The sequence below is a fragment of the Chinchilla lanigera genome, unplaced genomic scaffold (assembly GCF_000276665.1).
Source record: "Chinchilla lanigera isolate Chin_1 unplaced genomic scaffold, ChiLan1.0 scaffold00064, whole genome shotgun sequence".
Classification (NCBI taxonomy): domain Eukaryota; kingdom Metazoa; phylum Chordata; class Mammalia; order Rodentia; family Chinchillidae; genus Chinchilla; species Chinchilla lanigera.
This window is the reverse complement of record NW_004955465.1, coordinates 13,712,816-13,730,961: the sequence shown is the minus strand read 5'-3', so window position 1 is coordinate 13,730,961 and position 18,146 is coordinate 13,712,816. Positions and strand designations below refer to the sequence as shown.

At 43.0% G+C, this 18,146-nt stretch overlaps 1 protein-coding gene across 3 annotated transcripts; it reads left to right on the top strand.

Moving 5' to 3' along the window:
- Positions 1-2,086: 2,086 nt before the first annotated feature.
- Zscan23 (zinc finger and SCAN domain containing 23) lies at positions 2,087-16,949 on the top strand. Of its 3 annotated transcripts, XR_001236732.1 has the most exons (6): positions 2,087-2,128; positions 4,826-5,325; positions 5,567-5,714; positions 6,034-6,659; positions 11,523-11,780; positions 15,638-15,725. XR_001236732.1 is itself a non-coding variant. In XM_013521789.1 (5 exons), the coding sequence occupies exons 2-5, from the start codon at positions 4,888-4,890 to the stop codon at positions 15,977-15,979; spliced, it is 1,554 nt and encodes a 517-aa protein (XP_013377243.1). In that variant the 5' UTR covers positions 2,087-2,128; positions 4,826-4,887; the 3' UTR covers positions 15,980-16,949. The 3 variants fall into 3 exon arrangements, 2 of the variants coding, with proteins under 2 accessions (XP_013377243.1, XP_013377244.1); XM_013521789.1 differs by lacking the exon at positions 11,523-11,780 and having other exon boundaries at positions 15,638-16,949; XM_013521790.1 differs by lacking the exon at positions 15,638-15,725 and having other exon boundaries at positions 11,523-12,295.
- The last annotated feature ends 1,197 nt before the right edge of the window (positions 16,950-18,146 follow it).

Genomic DNA, 18,146 nt, shown 5'->3' with positions numbered 1-18,146 from the left:
CAAACTGCATGGGAAATACTTCAAAGAATCAACAACTGGGATCTGTTTTTGCACATCTAAAGAAATCACCAATAAAGTAAAAAGAAAACCCATGAATTGGGAAAAAATTTTAGCCAACTGCCCCTCAGACAAAGGCCTTCTATCTAGGACATATAAAGAATTTAAAAAAATCAGCCCTCTCAAATTCAAAGACCCAATCCAAAAACGGGCATCTGAGATGAGCACACACTTCTCTAATGAAGAGATAGTAATGGCGAATAAATACATGAAAAAATGTTCAATGTCATTGTTCATTCGAGAAATGCAAATTAAAACAACACTGAGATTCCATCTCACCCCAGAAAGAACGGCTATCTTCAAGAAATCAACAAATAACAAATGCTGGAGAGGTTGTGGGGAGAAAGGAACCCTACTCCACCGCTGGTGGGATTGTAGATTGGTGAAACCACTGTGGAAATCAATTTGGAGATTCCTCACAAAACCAGGATTGGAAGTCCCATTTAACCCAGCTATTCCCCTTCTAGGTATTTTCCCAGAAGAATTAAAGACATTATACCACAGTGATATATGTGCACCCATGTTTATAGCAGCACAATTTGTTATAGCCAAATTTTGGAACCAACCCAGATGCCCATCCACTGAGGAATGGATAAAAAAGATGTGGTACTTTTATACAATGGAGTATTACTCACCTATTTAAAAAGATAAACTTGAGGCTTGTCTTGGTTACTTTTCTCTGTTGCTGGGACAAAATACTTGACACCCAAAATTAAGGAAGGAAAGGTTTATTTCGCTTACAGTTTGTGGAGGTTTCAGTCCATACTTGGCAGGTTACAAGGCAGAGTGGCACATGGCAGAGGGCTACAGCTCATGGTGGCAGAACACAGCAAAAGCAACAACCACAAAAGGGAGGAATGGTGGCCAGCAGCCTCTTCCTCTCCCTTACATATGCAAATTATCCACCCCAGGGTGGGTGTAGCTCTCACGCCCATAATCAATCAAACTCTAAAAGCCTGCTCCATGACCGCATGAGGCTTTGAGGGGACACACAGACACAAACCATAGCAAGACTTTTGTAGGTAAATGGATGTAACTAGAGACCATACTCATAAGTGAAATAAATCGGACCCAGATGGGTAAACATCACATTGTCTCCTAGGTGTAGGATCCTGGAAGACTAGGTAAAACTTGGAACATACAATAGATGATAGGAAAGGGAAAGAAATTGCTCAAAGAAAGGAACGACTGGGATGAGGGAAAGAAGAAAAAAGAAAGAAGGAATGCAAAATATAAATATATATATGAATAGCTGTGATAACTGTATTGCTGATGTATGATGGTGCATTGAAACGAAGTTAATGATTACAGTTTTTTACGTTCTGATCGATTGTGCATGCTCGTGTCTGGTGGTATGAGCAACTGATTTGAAGGTAACAATATGCAATGGAATTACAATGGTGAACTCTTACTATCTTGTCTAGTGATACTCTGTATTATCTCTAATGTTTTATTGAAGAATTATTTTCTTTTCTCTTTAATGGTTTGAGCAATCTTTCGTGTTTATATCTGGTAATCTGAGCAACGTAGTTGAGGATAGCGATATGTAATGTAACAACCACTGTTGATTCTGTATGATTTTGTCTTGAGACTCTGCATCAGTCTGAATGTTCTTGCTTTGATTTGTTTATGTTTGTGATACTGGTATGCTGCTACCGTTCTATTTCTTTGTTTCTCATTTACTACTCTGTTTAAAATAAAAAAAAATATAATAAAAAAATCCACAAGTTCACTGTTACGAGAGAGGGCTGGGAAAAGAAACTATAGGAAATGGCAACTAATAAACGCAGAAGAAGTGTACTTCGTTTTCCTCATCGGTTGGGCGTAGATAACTCACAGGGCTGTTCGGCGAGTAAATATGTGTAAAGCCTCACACACTGGCGGTCGCTCCCTGCCAGAGCATGAGTCTTGCTAGCTCCTGACTGCGCTCGGAGACCACCGATGTGCGGACACCTCCGCACTTCCTAGAAGGGACGCAGCCAGAACCGCGCTAGCCCAGGGCCGCCCCGATGACGCACTTCCGGTCGTTGGGGCGCGTTCCCCCGGCTCTGCAGTTGTCAAGGACGCCCAGGTAGCTGGGGCTCCGGGGCGGCGCGGCGGGCGGCGGGCGGGCAGGGCCCTGCGATCACGCCCGGCCGCGGCATGGGGCTGGAGTGGGCTCGGCGCCGAGGACCGTGGTTTCCGGGGTCTGGTTCTCCGCGGCGGGCTGCAGCCGGTCCGTCTGACTCGCGTAGCGTTGAGACTCCTGCCCCCGCCTGGCGCTGTTCTCAGACCAATATTTAAGTGGCCCGGTGCGCCCGCGGCGCTCTGTTCTAAGCACTTTTAAATTCTGTTTACTTCTCACGACTTTATGAGAACAGCGCGATTGTGCAGACACCCCAGCCCTTGCCCAGCCAAGAAGAAAAGGGGCCGCGAGGCTGCCCAGGGTCATCAGCTGGCGAGGGGCTGCGTTTCCAGGATTCTTTCCAGCAGTTGGCCTCTGAGTCCGCTTTCTTAAAACCTTTGTTATGCCGGCTGCGCTCAGTTTCTGGATGAGCTTTTCAGCCCCGACTCGGAAACTTGCTTCTTTCGTTTGAGTTTGGTGCTCCCTCTTCTGAGATCGGTAGGTTTAGAAGTTAGGCTTTAAGATTAGCGTGCGTATCCGCAGACCTGGAAGTGTCCCAGAGTGTCCAAAACCCAAATAAAACAGTCATTCTATTTGCATACACTTTTCCCACTTGCCCCCTCATCTTGTTCTTTGGGCAATAGGAAGAGATTATGGTCGTGGTGATACGGGAAAGTAGCAACTGTTGATTAAGCCACCATGATGCCCGAATCACACGTCTTCTCATGAGGTTAGTTTGCATGTTTGCTGTGTGCCACACTTTGTGCAAGACGACTTTACATGCGTTCCTACATTTCATTTGGTATTCGCAGCAGTTTTGAAATGTGGTTATCATTCTCTTTTCATTCATGAGTTGGGGGCTCAAAAAATGAAGTAATGTACCCAAGATCACTGTGTTAGTCAGAACCACAACTGGATTTGCCCGTGTTCTCTGCTACCCATACATACTACCTCCTACTTTTCTCACGTAAATAGGAAAATTATGGGTTCAAATGAGCACTGTATTTGTGTGTGAGTGATTGCAACTGCATAGGAAAGGTCTGAAAAGATACATTGCAGTCTTTATATTTCTGGGGAGTAGAACTAGGTGAAGGAATTCTATATTCATTTGTATTCTTTGGATATAAAAAATGAAAGTAATAGTACAAGATAGGTTGTGTACTGAGAGTACAGGGGCCTCAAACAGTACCGGATGTAGGAGCTGGAAGGAGAAATAGGCTAGGCTGCAGTGGATGGAGAGCATACCAGAGGATATTGTCAAGCTCTTGGTTCTGTCTGCTATCACTTCCCTTTTTCACCCTGTCTGTTCAAGGCACGTAATCGAAGTGGGTGTTCCTTGAAGAATCTAGGTGTGCCTTTACCTCCAAACATTTCCTTTTCCTTTTTGCATGGAACTGTGTTTCCCAGTAGCCATGTGACTTGCTCCTCACGTCTCAGCTGTTACCAGCAAAGCCTTCCCTGACTGCCACTTACAAAATGGTGATGTCTCTTCCCCGTTACTCCTTGCGCCTTTACCTTTATTTTCTCTCTAGCATTTCCATCACTGTACATATGATATATGTTCAAAAAATATGGTGAATGTCTAAATTTTAAAAATTTATTGAAACCACTAGTTCACACAATGATTTTTCTTTTAGAAAAATTCCTTTGTTCGTTACCATCATGAATAAGACTCTTCATAAGCCTCCAGTGGTCATAGATATTTGTCTCTTTATTAGTAGTAATTTTCTTTTGAAAGAAATTGTCCACTTTCCATCCTCAAAGAGATTCAAGGAGGAATAGTTTCCAGAAAATTAAAGAGGAAGAAAAAGCTCAAGTTGCACCATTTTAAAGTATTAGAACTGATATTTGCCATATTTTGACATCTCTAGGCCAAGATCGCTGCGGTCAGCAACCTGTGGTTCATTTGCCTTAGTGCTCTAGGTCACCGGGATATTTGTTTACTCTTTCAGCAATATTTATAAGAAGAATAACGGTAGTTTACAATGCTTTAGAGTTTGTTTAGCTGCCAGCTTCTTCGTCCTCTTTGTTTGTGATCTCACATTATCTTTATATCAATCTAGAAAGATAAGCAGTGTTGATTTTAGGGTTCCTCTTTCACAAATCAGGGAGGCAGAGGCTTAAGAAATGAAGCCTGAGACTGCAGAGGGAATTGGAAGGATCATGCCTCGTTCCCAGGCGTGCCAGACTGCAACCACACATCCCTTTCTCCACACCTCACTTAAGTGGAGGGACTTTGCCCTTCCTCCCCCGAGTGTATGCTTTTTCAGTTCTCGTTCTGCTTTTTATCTGCTTAACTTTAACCTCCATCCTCCGTCTTGTTTCCCTTTTCTTTTAAATTGTTAGTGTCGTCTGTCACCACCTGGCCGTACATGGGGTCTGTTTCCCTTCATCCAGCGAAAAACTAGCTCTTAGTCTTACCCCTTGCTTTTTAAATGGAAACCTAGTATACTGGAGATAATCTGAGCTGTTTCATTCTGAAGGATCAGAGTGGTGCTTTCCTTCAACCTCCTGGGGGAGTTTTTTGTCCTGTGTCTGTTTTCCTTCCCATGTCACCTACATAGTCAGTGTTCTGTGTTTACTGTGTTCTTCATGAGACAGAGCAACCAGTTATCACCAGGTTTTCTGCATCTTTGTATTTTTTCCCTGCAAATTATTTTTTAGATCTCGGGATTTCCCGAAGAAAAGATCAAGGGGGAATTATCAAGAATAGATTGTTTTTGTGAATGGTTAAACCTAAAATGTCCACAGCCTTGGCCCTGCAGACTGCGGAGGGACGACGACCACGACGACGACGACGAGGACTCCTGGAAGTGACGGTGCAGGAGGAGAAGAACCATGCCTGTGGGCAAGAATCTAGCTGGTCAAGAAAGACCCTGGAAAGCACGGAGGTCTCCCGTAGGCGCTTCCGGCAGTTCCGCTACCAGGAGACCCCCGGGCCCCGGGAGGCGCTGCGCCGGCTCCGCGAGCTCTGCCGCCAGTGGCTGCGGCCCGAGACCCACAGCAAGGAGCAGATGCTGGAGCTGCTGGTGCTGGAGCAGTTCCTGGCCGCCCTGCCCGGGGAGCTGCAGGCCTGGGTGTGCGAACGGCGTCCGCAGAGCGGGGACGAGGCGGTGACGGTGCTGGAGGACTTGGAGAGGGAGCTGGACGAGCCTGGGCAGCAGGTGGGAAGACTGGGGAGCAGGGGTTTGCACCTGTGGAACAAGTAAGAGGTTTCAGTGCAACAAGGGAAAGAGAAAGAGAGGAATTTCTTTAGGTCTCACTTGATCTGCTATATGCTCTGACTCTCTCTACCTTTGTATTTTATTTGCTCGTTTCTTGGTTCTTTTCTATCCAGTGGCCCTGAGGAACCTTCCTTTCAGTATCCTCTGACCTTCATTCTCAGCTATCCTTTGTTTCCGCCAGGTCCCAAGTCATGCTTATGCGCAACAAGAGCTTGTGAGGGAGAAGGCAACTCGAGGAGCAGCCCGGGTATCCTCACGTGGCCAGTTCCAGAGCTCAGAAGAGCCGCTGCGGTGTAACTTGCAGGAGGTGCGCCCGGTGCAGGAGATCGGTGAGGAGCTGCCTCTTCTCAGGGAGCCTGGCGCGTTACCTGACTGACCCGCACTCAGCCCGTTCGTGCATTGTTGGCTCTGTGCCAGGCTTGGTGCCAGGCGCCGTGGACACTGTGATGAGCAAGGCAGACCCGGTCCCCACTCCTGTGAAGTCTGCATCTGAGAGAAGCAGGCAGACAGACAAGCGTCTTCTCTCCGAGGTCTGGGTAGGATTGTTTTAGAGTAGGAAAGTAAATATTGTTCCTTTCCCCTCACTTTTCTGATTACTGTTTTTGTCTTTGGAAACATAGCTTTCTTGCCATCCTTTTATTATTTCAGATGGTGAGGATGGGCCTTGGAATGTGGAGTTTGCTCCAGAGGAGGAGATCGCTAAAGAAGTAAAATCTATGGTAGAAGTACCTGGAACTCTCAACAGTGATGTCACTCGGGTGCCTGAACGTGGAGACGCCTGTGACCGGGAGGGCAGACTGGAGAGGCACCGGGTAAGCTCCTCGGCGGAGAGGCCCTACGTCTGTGGGGACTGTGGGAAGAGCTTCACCCAAAACTCCATCCTCATCGAGCACCAGAGAAGGCACACGGGCGAGAAGCCCTATGCGTGCAGCGTGTGCGGGCGGGCCTTCGGCCAGCGGTCGGGCCTCTTCCAGCACCAGCGGCTGCACACTGGGGAGAAGCGTTACCGGTGCCGTGTCTGTGGCAAGGCCTTCAGCCAGAACGCCGGGCTTTTCCACCACCTCCGCGTCCACACTGGGGAGAAAGCTCACCAGTGCAGCCAGTGCGGTAAGAGTTTCAGTCGCCGCTCTGTCCTCATCAAGCATCAGAGAATTCACACCGGAGAGAGGCCTTACGCGTGTGAAGAATGTGGCAGGAACTTCCTTTACCACTGCAACCTCATCCAGCATCGGAAGGTCCACCCTGTGGCTGAGCCAGCCGGCTCCGTGGAACAGGTGGGGCAAAGTCTCTGAGCGCGGACCCCGAGACAAGCAGCAGGGGTGCTGTTTCTTGCTTAGTCCCTGAGAGAGCAATCATAATTTCATCCTCTAGCATGGAGAATTACAGGGAAGCTAGTGGAAATTCCCTTATTTTTAGGCTAAAAAAGCATGATCTATTAAATGTATCTGTCAGGGTCTACACGGTCAGTGACATCCGAAGCTTTGCAATGCCAGATCTTGGTTCTTCCTCATAATACATACTTTAGTCTACACACCCAAGGAGGAAGTTTCTGGATGAACTTCAGGAACACTACTTCATCTTTTAAATTTTTTTAAAAAAGTTTAGGGCTGAGGATATAGCTCAGTGGCACAGTGCCTGCCTGGTAAGCACAAAGTCAGGAGTTCAAATCCCAGTACAAAAAAAAAGTTTAAAAACCTATGCAACTGGAGTTCAAAATCGTATCAAAGGCAATTCACTGAGTATTTACAAATTAACTTTAAAATAGTAGTAAAATTTAAGATGTGAGCTGATTTCTTACCATGTACATATTTGCTTTTTAATCTACAAAAGGAGGTGCATGATCCCTTCCATATAAGTGTACAAAACCTCTTCCTATCGATTTCTAGTAACAATCTTTTGTTAGGAACCAAGGAATTACAGCAGCCATGTTACTGGCAGCTCAGTGACTGGTCATAGCTAGCAGTGATCAGGATCATAAATCTGTGCAGAGACCAAGATACTTCACTAAAAATCTGATATATCAGATCTTTGTTTTGAAAACTTTAGCTTCTTCGTATTTTTCCTGTAACATATAATAAAAGTTTTCAGTTTTTGCCTTTTTATCTTTTCTTTTTTCTTTGGCAGTGGTACTAGAGATTGAACTCAGGGCCTTGTGCATGGCAGGCAGGCGCTCTACCGTGTAGCTGTATCTCCAGCCTGCTTTATTCAGTCTTTTTTGTTTTGTTTTTTTATTTGGTTTTTTTTTCTGGTACCGGGAACCGAACTCATGACCTTGCGCTTGCTAGGCAGGTGCTGTGCCACTGAGCTAAATCCCCAGCCCCTATTCAGTCTTTTGTTTGGAAAATTTCGATCATTCTAACCGTGGAGAGAAAAGTATGATCTGTCTTGCATGTTGATCACTTTTGTTTTCAGCACTGGAGGTTGAACCCAGTACTTAACACATGCTAGGCAAGGGATTGTACCACGGAGCTGCACTTCTAGCCTCCATAATTGCTTTTAGTAACTTCCACATTTCTCGGCTCTCCTTATTGTTGATTACCATCAAGGTCATCCATACAAAATTAAAATTTCTTTCCCTGTTTATAAAACTTCTGTGCGTTTGCATACCAAGTAAGTGCTCTATCATCGAGCTGCACTCCAGCTCTACAAAGCTTTATAGTAGGCCCAGGAGACAATGCAATGGAAACCCTGTGGTGATGGCAGTCTTATTTGAAAGACTAAATGCACAGCAGATAATTTAAGAATAGTAGAATCTAGCTTGGTATACTGGCACATCCTTATAATCCTAGCACTTTCTGAGGCTGAGGCAGGAGGATCACAAGTTCAGGCCCAGGCTGGGGAAGTTATTGAGACCTGACCTCTAAAAAATTGAAAAAGGGCTCGGGATATAGTTTGGTGCAAAGGGCCTGGATATAATTTTTAGTACTTAAAAAAAAAAAGAAAAAAGCCTAGCAGAGTCACTGAAAGACCATAAAGATCACTTCTGCATGCCTTTAATTGACAAGGACAGAGGGCTTTGGGAAATTTTTGTCTAAAATCATGCAGCCAGTTGAAAACAGAAGTGGGACAAGAGCCTTGTCTCCTAATTCCTAGTGCCGTGCTCTTGCTGCTGTTACTGGAAGCGTGACATTGCCACGCAGAAGTTATAAGAATATAGAACACAGAAGATTTACAAGTCATTGAGAGTTTTTTTTTTTTTTTGTAGCTCAACACCTCCCATGTGTGTTTTAATAAAAGCACACCTCCTCTAATTTACAGCTGGGTTCAGGAACAATTCTTCCTACTCACTTCTTTCTTAAAGCGTTTTACTTATTCTTAGAGTGATCATGTATTACTAACTTACTGTTACCTAGTGGGACTTTAAAAAAAAAAGATTTTATTCATCTGGTTCAAAAATTAAAACAATATAAAAATGTCTCCATCTTTTTATCCATTTTATTAGTTCCTTATGTTTTTAAAGTAAATATAAGAAAAAACAAATATGTAATCTTATTTCTTCCTTACACAGAAAGATGGCTATTATTTACACTCTTCTGTGCCTTCTATTTTCACGAAAGAATATAATCTTTAGAGATTTCTGTATCATAACAAAGAGAATTTTCTTATTCTTGTTATAAGTGAATAATATTTATTGGTGCTCCATAGTTTAACAAATATTATAGGTAGAAAATCATCATTTTAAAATGTTACATATTGTTTTCATTCTTCTCCCCAATTTAGTCATAGTCACATTCTTTCTAATCCAAAGCAAGCAGCTTTCACATGAGTTAGAAAACAGGGTTTGGGCAACTGACATTGCACGTAATTCTTCTAGAGAGAAATGGACAAGTGAAGGGTGGTGTTTTCCAGCGTAGTATATTTGATTTTATTATCTGTTCATACACCTTGCATTTCAGACTATTTATATCATTACTTGTGGCTAATTTTGGGTATTATTTTTTAAAATCTTAAATGTCCTCCAGAGAATATTTTATTGTATCTTGAGGTTAAATTATTTCCAATAGAAATATATGCAGATTTTAGAGTAAAGTTAAGGAAAATATAGTAGAACTAAATATGAAGTAAAAACTTCACAAGTAAATATATGTTTTATAAATAATATAATATATATACCATCTGAGTTAATAGAATGAGTTCAAGTGACATGTTTGGGTAATTCCATTACATCAAGTCTTAAAAAATTTAAAATATGAACCAGTTAGGCTTTTAAAAGAAGTGTTTCTAATGGATTTTTTTTTAATATACATGCAACTGATCACTGGATATTTGGTTTGTTTTGTTCTTCTTTTAACACCTTTTCAAAAATTCTCATTTTTCTTAACAACTGATAAAATTCTAAGAAACAATTAAGTGTTATATATGTAGAGACAGATGTACCATTTAGAATACATTGATATGTAACATGATTAAAATGACTTGACAGTTTACCAAAATAGCTTCCTTCGATTTCTTATACTAATTGTGCTAATTATTTTATCTAGGATACACATTCCTCATTAGGTGTGAGAAGTAATATTGGACTTAATGGATAGACAGTGGCCTTTAGAACCTGTTGTTTCTGTGATTATTTCATTTCTCCCTGGCTAAAAGTTGTTCGTCGTTTCTCTTTCACATTTCTGAATTTCCCTCACTTCTCTCTTCTCCTTTTCCCATCCTTGCTCCTTTGATTCAACCCCTGAAGCCTCTACTCTTGCTGTGCTGTCGGTATTTCCCTGGATCAGTATCTGTCTCCCTCCCCCACCAACTTTCCAGTCAGAAAGAGCAGAGTGGTCAAAGTTCTGTGGCTAAGCCAGGTATAGCAAGTATTGGTTGAAATCCATTTAAATATATTCATTGGTTCTTGTGGATAATCTAATACCCCTCTGAACACTGTTTGGAGTGAATATATATGTCAAGAACTCACTGAGAATCTTGCAGCCAAAACCTACTTAATGCCTTCAACACTCTTTCACTATGATTTTGATTTAAGGTCAGAACTTCAGGAGTATCAAGTCTCTATTTTCTATATGTGGTGATATTTTTCCTTTTACACATATAATTTATAGGGGAAGATTTTTTTTTTTTTCTTTTTCCTTGCTTTTTTGGTACCAGGAATCAGACTCACAACCTCACACTTGCCAAGCAGGCGCATGTGCCACTGAGCTATATCCCCGGCCTGGGAAGATTCTTTTATATGTTTCCAAAAAGACAAAAATCATCTCTGAGGAGATTTTATAATATATATCAAGTCAAAATGTTATATAAAATAGGAAATATTTCCTTTGGAGGTATTTTTAAATATATATACCACTGTGCTTAATGTTACTGATTAAATGTTGGGCAGAGAGTTGAGGGAAAGGGAAAATCTGCAGAAGGAGAGAGAACTGTTCTGGCAGAGGGCTTGGTGTGAAGCCTTCCTCATCCAAGATCAGCCCAGGAACCAGGAATTTCCTTTCCTGGCTGGATTGTAGAGCTTCTGCAAGGATGTACAGAAATGGTAGAGGGCCAGCGCTTTAGCCATGAGTTTAATCTTTGTTCGGTAAGAGAATATTAGCTTTAAAAAGAGATTTTTTTTTTTTTTTTGGTAATTTAATCCATTTCACACCTAAGAAAAGTAAAGCACAAATTACTTAAGGATTTGTAGTGATCTTTTATTTCTTTTCACATAAAAAAATTTAGAACCAGCTACAAAGAGCATTGTGAAATGTATGCAGTTTCGTAGACATTTAGACTTGGATCCTTGAGACAGTTTTAAGCATCTGAGAACAAAATGTGAACATACAAAGAATTAGAAGACAAAATTGGATACCAAAAATCTATTAAGCCAACAACTGGCAACCAAAGAGAAGGAACAATATAAGTAGATGTAGAAGCAGAGAATGAGTGTGCTATCCTTTCAGTACTTAGTAGAAATCTCTCAGTTGGTTTGAGTGTCATAGAGGCTGCTGTCTTAGGCAGTGAGGTAGGATCATTGCCCTTTACTCCTGCTTAGTACTTTTCCCAAAAGGAATCAGAAGTACACAGACCGTACTTTGGATCCACCCGCATTTTTCCATACAGTGATGAAAGCTATAATTTTCCATGTACTCCTGCCATAGAATGAACTGAGTGATTTGTTTGAAATGCAGTTTTAACCTGGGCATATTCTTTCAACTAAGGAGACAGAAGACAAAGAATAGAATGTTAATTTACAAAAACTAAGGCATCGGCCCTCTTGGAGCCCCTGATGCCAGCAAGCAGGCCGCCGTGTCCTCGCAGCACCCTGAAACAAGCAGACTCCCTGCACCACCCACAGTGCAACCATTCACCGCCTGCAGACTGGGTCTGTGTTTTGCTTCACTTCGGCACAGGGCAGCAGAGGCATCGATTGACTGATGAACCTGATGCTGGACAAAGACAACACCTGGAGAGAAAAGGTAAACCTGGAAGACCAGCAGAACCAGGGAGAAAGTACAACCTGGTCAGCAGCTTCAGGGACTCCACTGTTACGCTCCCAGAGTGATTGGGTGAGAGACAGCCGTAGGAGGCCCCTGTGGAGGAGGGATGGGCTAGACACAGGCCCCACGAGAAGTGTAAGGAGGGACGCAGGCCCTGACCTGTGCAGGCAGCAAGCAGACCCTGTGAATGTCAATGTCAAGTCCCAACAGTCCACCTGAAGTCCTGCCCTGTGAACTACATCCAAAAGAAAACAAGGCCGATCTCACTGACCAATACAAGCAAGGATATGGCTTGGGTGGAAACCACAGTGTGAAATGAGTGCAGAGAGGGGCCTCTGATGCAGGGAAGTCACCTCAAAAACTCCTGGGCTACAAAGCTAGCTGAGAAATTCATGACTGGTTGAATTCTATCACTGAATATCCTGGAAAGAAACCACTGATTCAAAACCAGAACTTTGTCACTGACTCAGTCATCTTTAAATTTCTCTATTTTAAAATTTTTTTTCTATTTTTAATTATTTTTGTCCTTCCTTCATTAGTTTTAGTGGATGTTGAGGTTTTTAAATTACTATTTTCAGTCTTTTTTTTCTTTCTAATTTCTTTTCTATCATTATCTTTACCCTTTGCAACTTTCTGTCTCTCTGCCTTACCTTTCATTTTCTGTATCCTGTTTTTTCTTGTTCCTTCCTGTGACTGGGGCAGAGGCAAAGAGCAGTAGTTACCCACATCCAGAAGGCACTGCTGAAAAGTAGACATTAACTAAAGAGATGTCCATATTAGTAAAAAAAAAAAAAAAAGCTTGCCAGTATAATCAACCTGCAAACCTTAAAGCAAAACAAACAAAAAATAGAAACAAGACAAAGCAACAAAATGCACCCAAAACTCCCCCACCCAAAGCTACTCCATGCGTTAAAGAGGAGGAAACCAAAAGCCACACAACCAAGTTATTTGAAAATATAAGAGAGAACAAAACAGATCAGTAAGGCACTTTGCAAGCTCACAGGAAATATAAGTCAACAGATGGCCAAATAAAATGATCAGTGACTATAAAACTCAAAGAGCTAGGAGAGCTAATCAAGATGATAATAATAAGCTAATAATCCTCTTGCCATGCAAAATAATATATTCACAGCTTTTGAGGTTTAGGTATGTTTATCTTTGGGAGGTATTCTGCCTAGGACAGGTAATATAATTGTTAGGTAATGGTGGCGTGAGGAAACACCCAGAGACTGAGGCTGTGGGAAAAATCAGATTTTATATCATCTACGTACAGGCAGGCTGACACTGGAGTGACAGCAGCTGCTATCCGGAGGGGAGTCTGAGTACACATGGTTTAGGGTTGGGGTCGCTGCTTTAAAGAATCCAGATGAAGTGTTTGAAGTCAAAGCTACATGGACAGTCAGCACAGGTGTGTAGATAGAACTGGCACAAGGGAAACTTCAGGTCCTGTTCTATATGTCTTTTTTTTTTTTTTTTTCCCCTGGTTTTTCTCCGGTACCGGGAACCGAACTCACGACCTTGCGCTTGCAAGGCAGGCGCTTTGCCGCTGAGCTAAATCCCCAGCCCCTCTGTTCTATATGTCTTTATGGTCCTTCTTCTTTGCAGAGGGCGGGCCATTGTGAATAGTGGGATCCCTGGTTTTTGTAGTAGGCAGTCATGAAGTTCTCTCTCAGGTCACTCTCAGGCCAGGCCTGACAATAATATAAACATGTGTCAATCATTCCATAACCCTATGCTGGGATAGTTCTAATAATTAGTTACTAATATTGAGATAGTTCTCAATTATCTTTATAGTTTACCTAGTTCTCTATTAGTGGCCATGTGCAGTACAGTTCTTAAAGTTCCTTAAGGGAAGGACAGTGGGGGATTGAGAAATAAAGATAAGAGTCTATATACAGAAAGCTGTGATCAGGTGGCGCCTTCTCCTGATAGGAGAAAAGGAACTGCTCAACCACCACAGCACATTTATACATTTGGCAGTTTGATGTCACATAAATCACTCTACCTAGCCACTTACTTACTTTGATTGCCTCAGGCACTTGGTGTTCTCTGGACTGGAGCAGCTTGTTCACTTACTTCACCTCAGGTGCTCTTTGTTGTCCAGTGGGTCTTGCTCCAGCCTCAAAGGTGTGATCTCCAGCTTCAGCCATTCTCCACAGATAGCTATATGATACTGTATTCAATCTGTTGCCTTATGGTAAACATTTGTTTCCAATCTTTAGCTTGAATGTCCCCCCCGACCCGTCCCCCGGTACTGGGAATCGAACTCACGACATCATGCTTGCCAGGCAAGCGCTGTGCCGCTGAGCTAAATCCCCAGCCCTCAGTCATTGCATATTTTGGTTAATAAATCTTTAAGACAGATTTCTGAAGTGGTCTTATAGGAAACAATGGTAAATTTACGTGAGTGAACTTGCTGTATATTACCTACCTACACAGAGGATTACTATTTTGCATTCCCATTAGGAATGCATGAGTTTCCCTTTCCTCAAAAATAAGATCAGGGGGGCTGGGGATTTAGCTCAGTGGCACAGCGCCAGCCTGGCAAGCGTGAGGTTGTGAGTTCAATTCCCGGTATCGGAAAAAAACCAAAAAATAATAAGATCAAACTTCTAGATCACTGCTACCCTATGTGAAATGGTTAATTTCATCCCAACTTTGAGGAACTTTTAAAACATCACAGCTACTAGCCCTTGTCTTCGATATGCTGCAAACATTTTTTCAGTGTCACTTGTCTTTTGACTGTCTTTATGACTTTTTGAAAATACAGTTTTTTGTAACCAGACATCATTTTTATTGATTTTGAATTTTGACTCATGGTTATGTGTTACCCCATTCCCAGGTGTTAGAATTGTTTTCTCATATTTTCTTCTAACACATGTATATGTGCAGTTGTTGTTTTTTGTTTGTTTAGGAATCAGGTGTACTTGGAATTTATCCTGCATATGTGGTAGGAGATAGGAATTCAATTTTACCTTTGACCAAATAGTTATCGGTTGACCCAGTACAACTTCCTACATCCTTAATTTCTTCCATTGCTTTATCATTTTCATCATTTACTAAAGACCCATTCATCCTTGAGTCTATTCTAGATAACTGGTTGTTCATGCTATATGATATGGTATGGTACTGCAATGTGTTCTGGTGTTTGATAAGGCTGTTCATCACTTTTCTTTTTAAGGGGTTTCCTGGCTTATTTTCCCATTTGAGCTTCATAATCAGTTTGTCCATACTTTTCGAACAATATGTGTTGTTATTGTTATAATACACTTGAATGCATATTTAGGAAGGGACGACCTCTGTTGAGTCTTTTTATCCAAGAGTAACATATTGCTTCCTCTTGAAATTTACACTTGAGCTATCAGGAATGTTTTTAACATTTCTCCATAAATAAATGTTGCACATTTCTTATGTTTTGCATGGCCCTCGAAGTTCCCACAGGGAAGGATGGCCAGGCGATGGACAAATAAAAATAAGAGACCAAAAGCTGAATTCAATTGGAGCCCTATCACAGGCTGGGAGAAAAGGAACTGCTCAACCACCATAGGCCATTTACTATAAATAAATATACTCCAGGAGGTTGATGTCAATTTCAACCCCTTTGTCTAGCTTTGTATGGCGTGCCTGAGCACCTAGCTTTCTAGGAGCTGGAACAGCTTGTTTTCCGGGCTTGCCTCACACATGTGATCGATCTCCTCCGGCTTTAGCCGCTCTCCACAGTGTTCATCCCCTTGCCCTCCTGCTGTTGTAGATAGGGTCTTTTCATTCATTATATCATGTAACTGGTTATCACTGGTTTTATCTATGAAGAGTACTGGCTTTAATGTTCCTTCCAGATGCAGAAGCACCTCCTCAGCACACAGAGCCTGCAGGAGAAGCAGGAGGTCCGCCCTGGGCATTGTAGAGAGGCCACTCCGCCAGGAGGAAGGGCGCCGCAGCTTCGGATACAGAACCCGGATGGACAGCGGAGTGGAGAATGGGTTGTTCCTATGGTCAGGAGGGCCAAGAAGGCCCGGATGGCTCGTTGGGGCGGGGCCCGTGGGGAGACCTCCAGGTTTACGGAGAAGAAACAGAGACTTAGTGGCTCTCTCTACCACTCAGTCCTCCTTAGGGTGCACACTGAGGAACCACCCAGCTACCAGCCGCTAACTGCCCCAAGTCGGCCCGGAAGTGCGTGAGGCGGTGCTGTAGCCCTAAGTTCCGACCTACTTCCGGCCGCTGTGTGTCTCCCTTGGGTTCCGGGGTCGGAAGGTTCGTGCTCCTGGTCTTGGAGTGCGGGCTGCTGCTCGTGTTCCGGGTGCTCCCGGCGCCTCAGAGAGCAAGTGCAGCCCGGCCGGGCGGCCCAGGCCTTTTCGCTGAGCCGGCCGCGAGTCCTTAGGGTCCACTCCACCCTGCGCCGCCGGCCACAACACTGTCCTGAGCTTCAGGGAAGACTCGAGACCTTCCCAGAACTCCGCAGCCCTCCATTTCATAAATAAGCTAGATTTAGTCCTGCAGGAAGAAAATTATATGACTCCGCTTTTATGGTTTTATGATTTGTTTCCACCAGATATAGGATATTTAGAAAATTTTAAAAAGCAATTAATCAGAATATCCTAACCTTATAAACCTACCTTTTCTTTATCCCACTTAATTGTTTTTTATTTTAGGACTGATTTATTTTAGGACCATTTAGAAATGGTTCCTACCAAGTCTTGTTAAAGTCCTGAAACAACGTGACCTTTTCCTTAGTCTTCAAGTCTTTGCTCCCAAAGTCCATGTATTTACCTTGGAATAGTAAATTAACCTGGACGTATTCAAAGGTCTTACCTAAGTTCTTAGAATTTGCAGTTGTTGTTTAAGGTGTCGTTTGTGTTAATGATGATGGCCTCTTCTTTAGAGCCACATAGGAAGCAACTTTCCCTCGGAGAGCTTACTTGGAGCTCCAATAAAGCTTTGTATTGTACAGCTATGTTGGGCTCTTCTCAGGATATCTGGGCCCAAGAAGACCAGGAGCAACTTTTGCAAATAAAAAAGAAATAGAAGGAAAGTAAATATTCCTCGAGACCAGGATCGGAGCCGACATGAGAGCAACACCTGTAGCAGAGAGGTCTTCCCACACTCCTTAAGGCAGTTCTGCTACCCCGAAACATCTGAGCCGTGGGAGGCACCACCCAGTCTGGGAGCTCTGCCTTCAGGGCTGGGGGTGGGGGGCGTCTCTGAGGAGAGCAGCCTAGCAGTGCCATAATGACCCCTCGTGTCTTTCCAGGTCCTTGTCCTCTGCAAAGAGTGAAGAAGTGGAGCTTAGGAGAGCATGGGGGAGGCCAGACTGGTACAGTGTGAAGGGAAAGATTACTAAAGTGGGGCAAAATGCAGAAGAGCTATCTTAATAGCAGAGTGAGCTGCAAGATACCAGGCATCCCACTCAGGATGCCTAGTGAATTTGAGGTGAATTTTATACTTACAGGGTTACACTGGTTTCTAAAAATAACTATTTCACTGATTGGCCAGTTTTAGCCTTTGTTTCTGGGAAAGGGACAAGGTCAGTTGGGGATTTCTTAAGCATGCAGTCAGTGTAACAATTTCATGAAGGTTACAATAGGGTACATCTTTTCAAGCATATGGTTGATGATAAGCATGTGCTGATTATTATAGTCGTTAGCTGTTGCTTCCCACGCAGCTCTCCATGTTGCGGGTCAAGGGGAAGGACAGCCAGAGAATGGGAAAAATAGAGACAAAAGCTGAGGTCAGGTAGAGAGCCCCCTCTCTCCCGAATGGGAGGAAAGGAAATTGCTCAACTCCCATAGGGGCGTTTATTTATACATTTGACGAAGTGAGAGTCACGTGACACAGCCTTGCCTAGCAACAACTAATGGCTTGCCTCAGATACTCTTTGTTCTCTGACCCTCTTGCCTCGCCCCCACACATGTGACCAATTTCCAGCTTTAGCTGCTCCCTACAGTTAGCCACAGATAAGCATTACAGTAGTTAGCCACAGATAAGCATGTGGTGATTTTACAGATTTAATCCTGGGGGTTTTGCTCTGTTTTTAAAAGTTTATTAGTTTTAATTATTTGTAATTTGTACAGTTCACAATCATCTTGGGGAGTGATTACATGTACATATTACAAGCTTGTTTTTTAAAATCTTTTTCCTTCCCCATCCCCACTCCTCCTCTGGTTCCCCATCACCTTTTTCATACCTGTTGATATTACTTGTTTTAGCACATGTTATGGCTTATAATTTTTACACTGATTAGGACTACTAGGTTCCTGTACTTGGCATATCTTTATTTCTCTCATTTCTCCTTCCCCTCTCCCTTACCCCTCTTCTTGTTCCCTTGAACTCTCCCTATTGGATGAGATC

Bases quoted from the DNA above. Each gene is read 5' to 3' on its own strand.
- Zscan23 (XM_013521789.1), top strand. From the start codon at position 4,888: ATGGTTAAACCTAAAATGTCCACAGCCTTGGCCCTGCAGACTGCGGAG. The intron at 5,326-5,566 runs GTGGGAAGACTG...TGTTTCCGCCAG, and splicing joins TGGACGAGCCTGGGCAGCAG to GTCCCAAGTCATGCTTATGC. The intron at 6,660-15,637 runs GTGGGGCAAAGT...TGTTCCTTCCAG, and splicing joins CAGCCGGCTCCGTGGAACAG to ATGCAGAAGCACCTCCTCAG.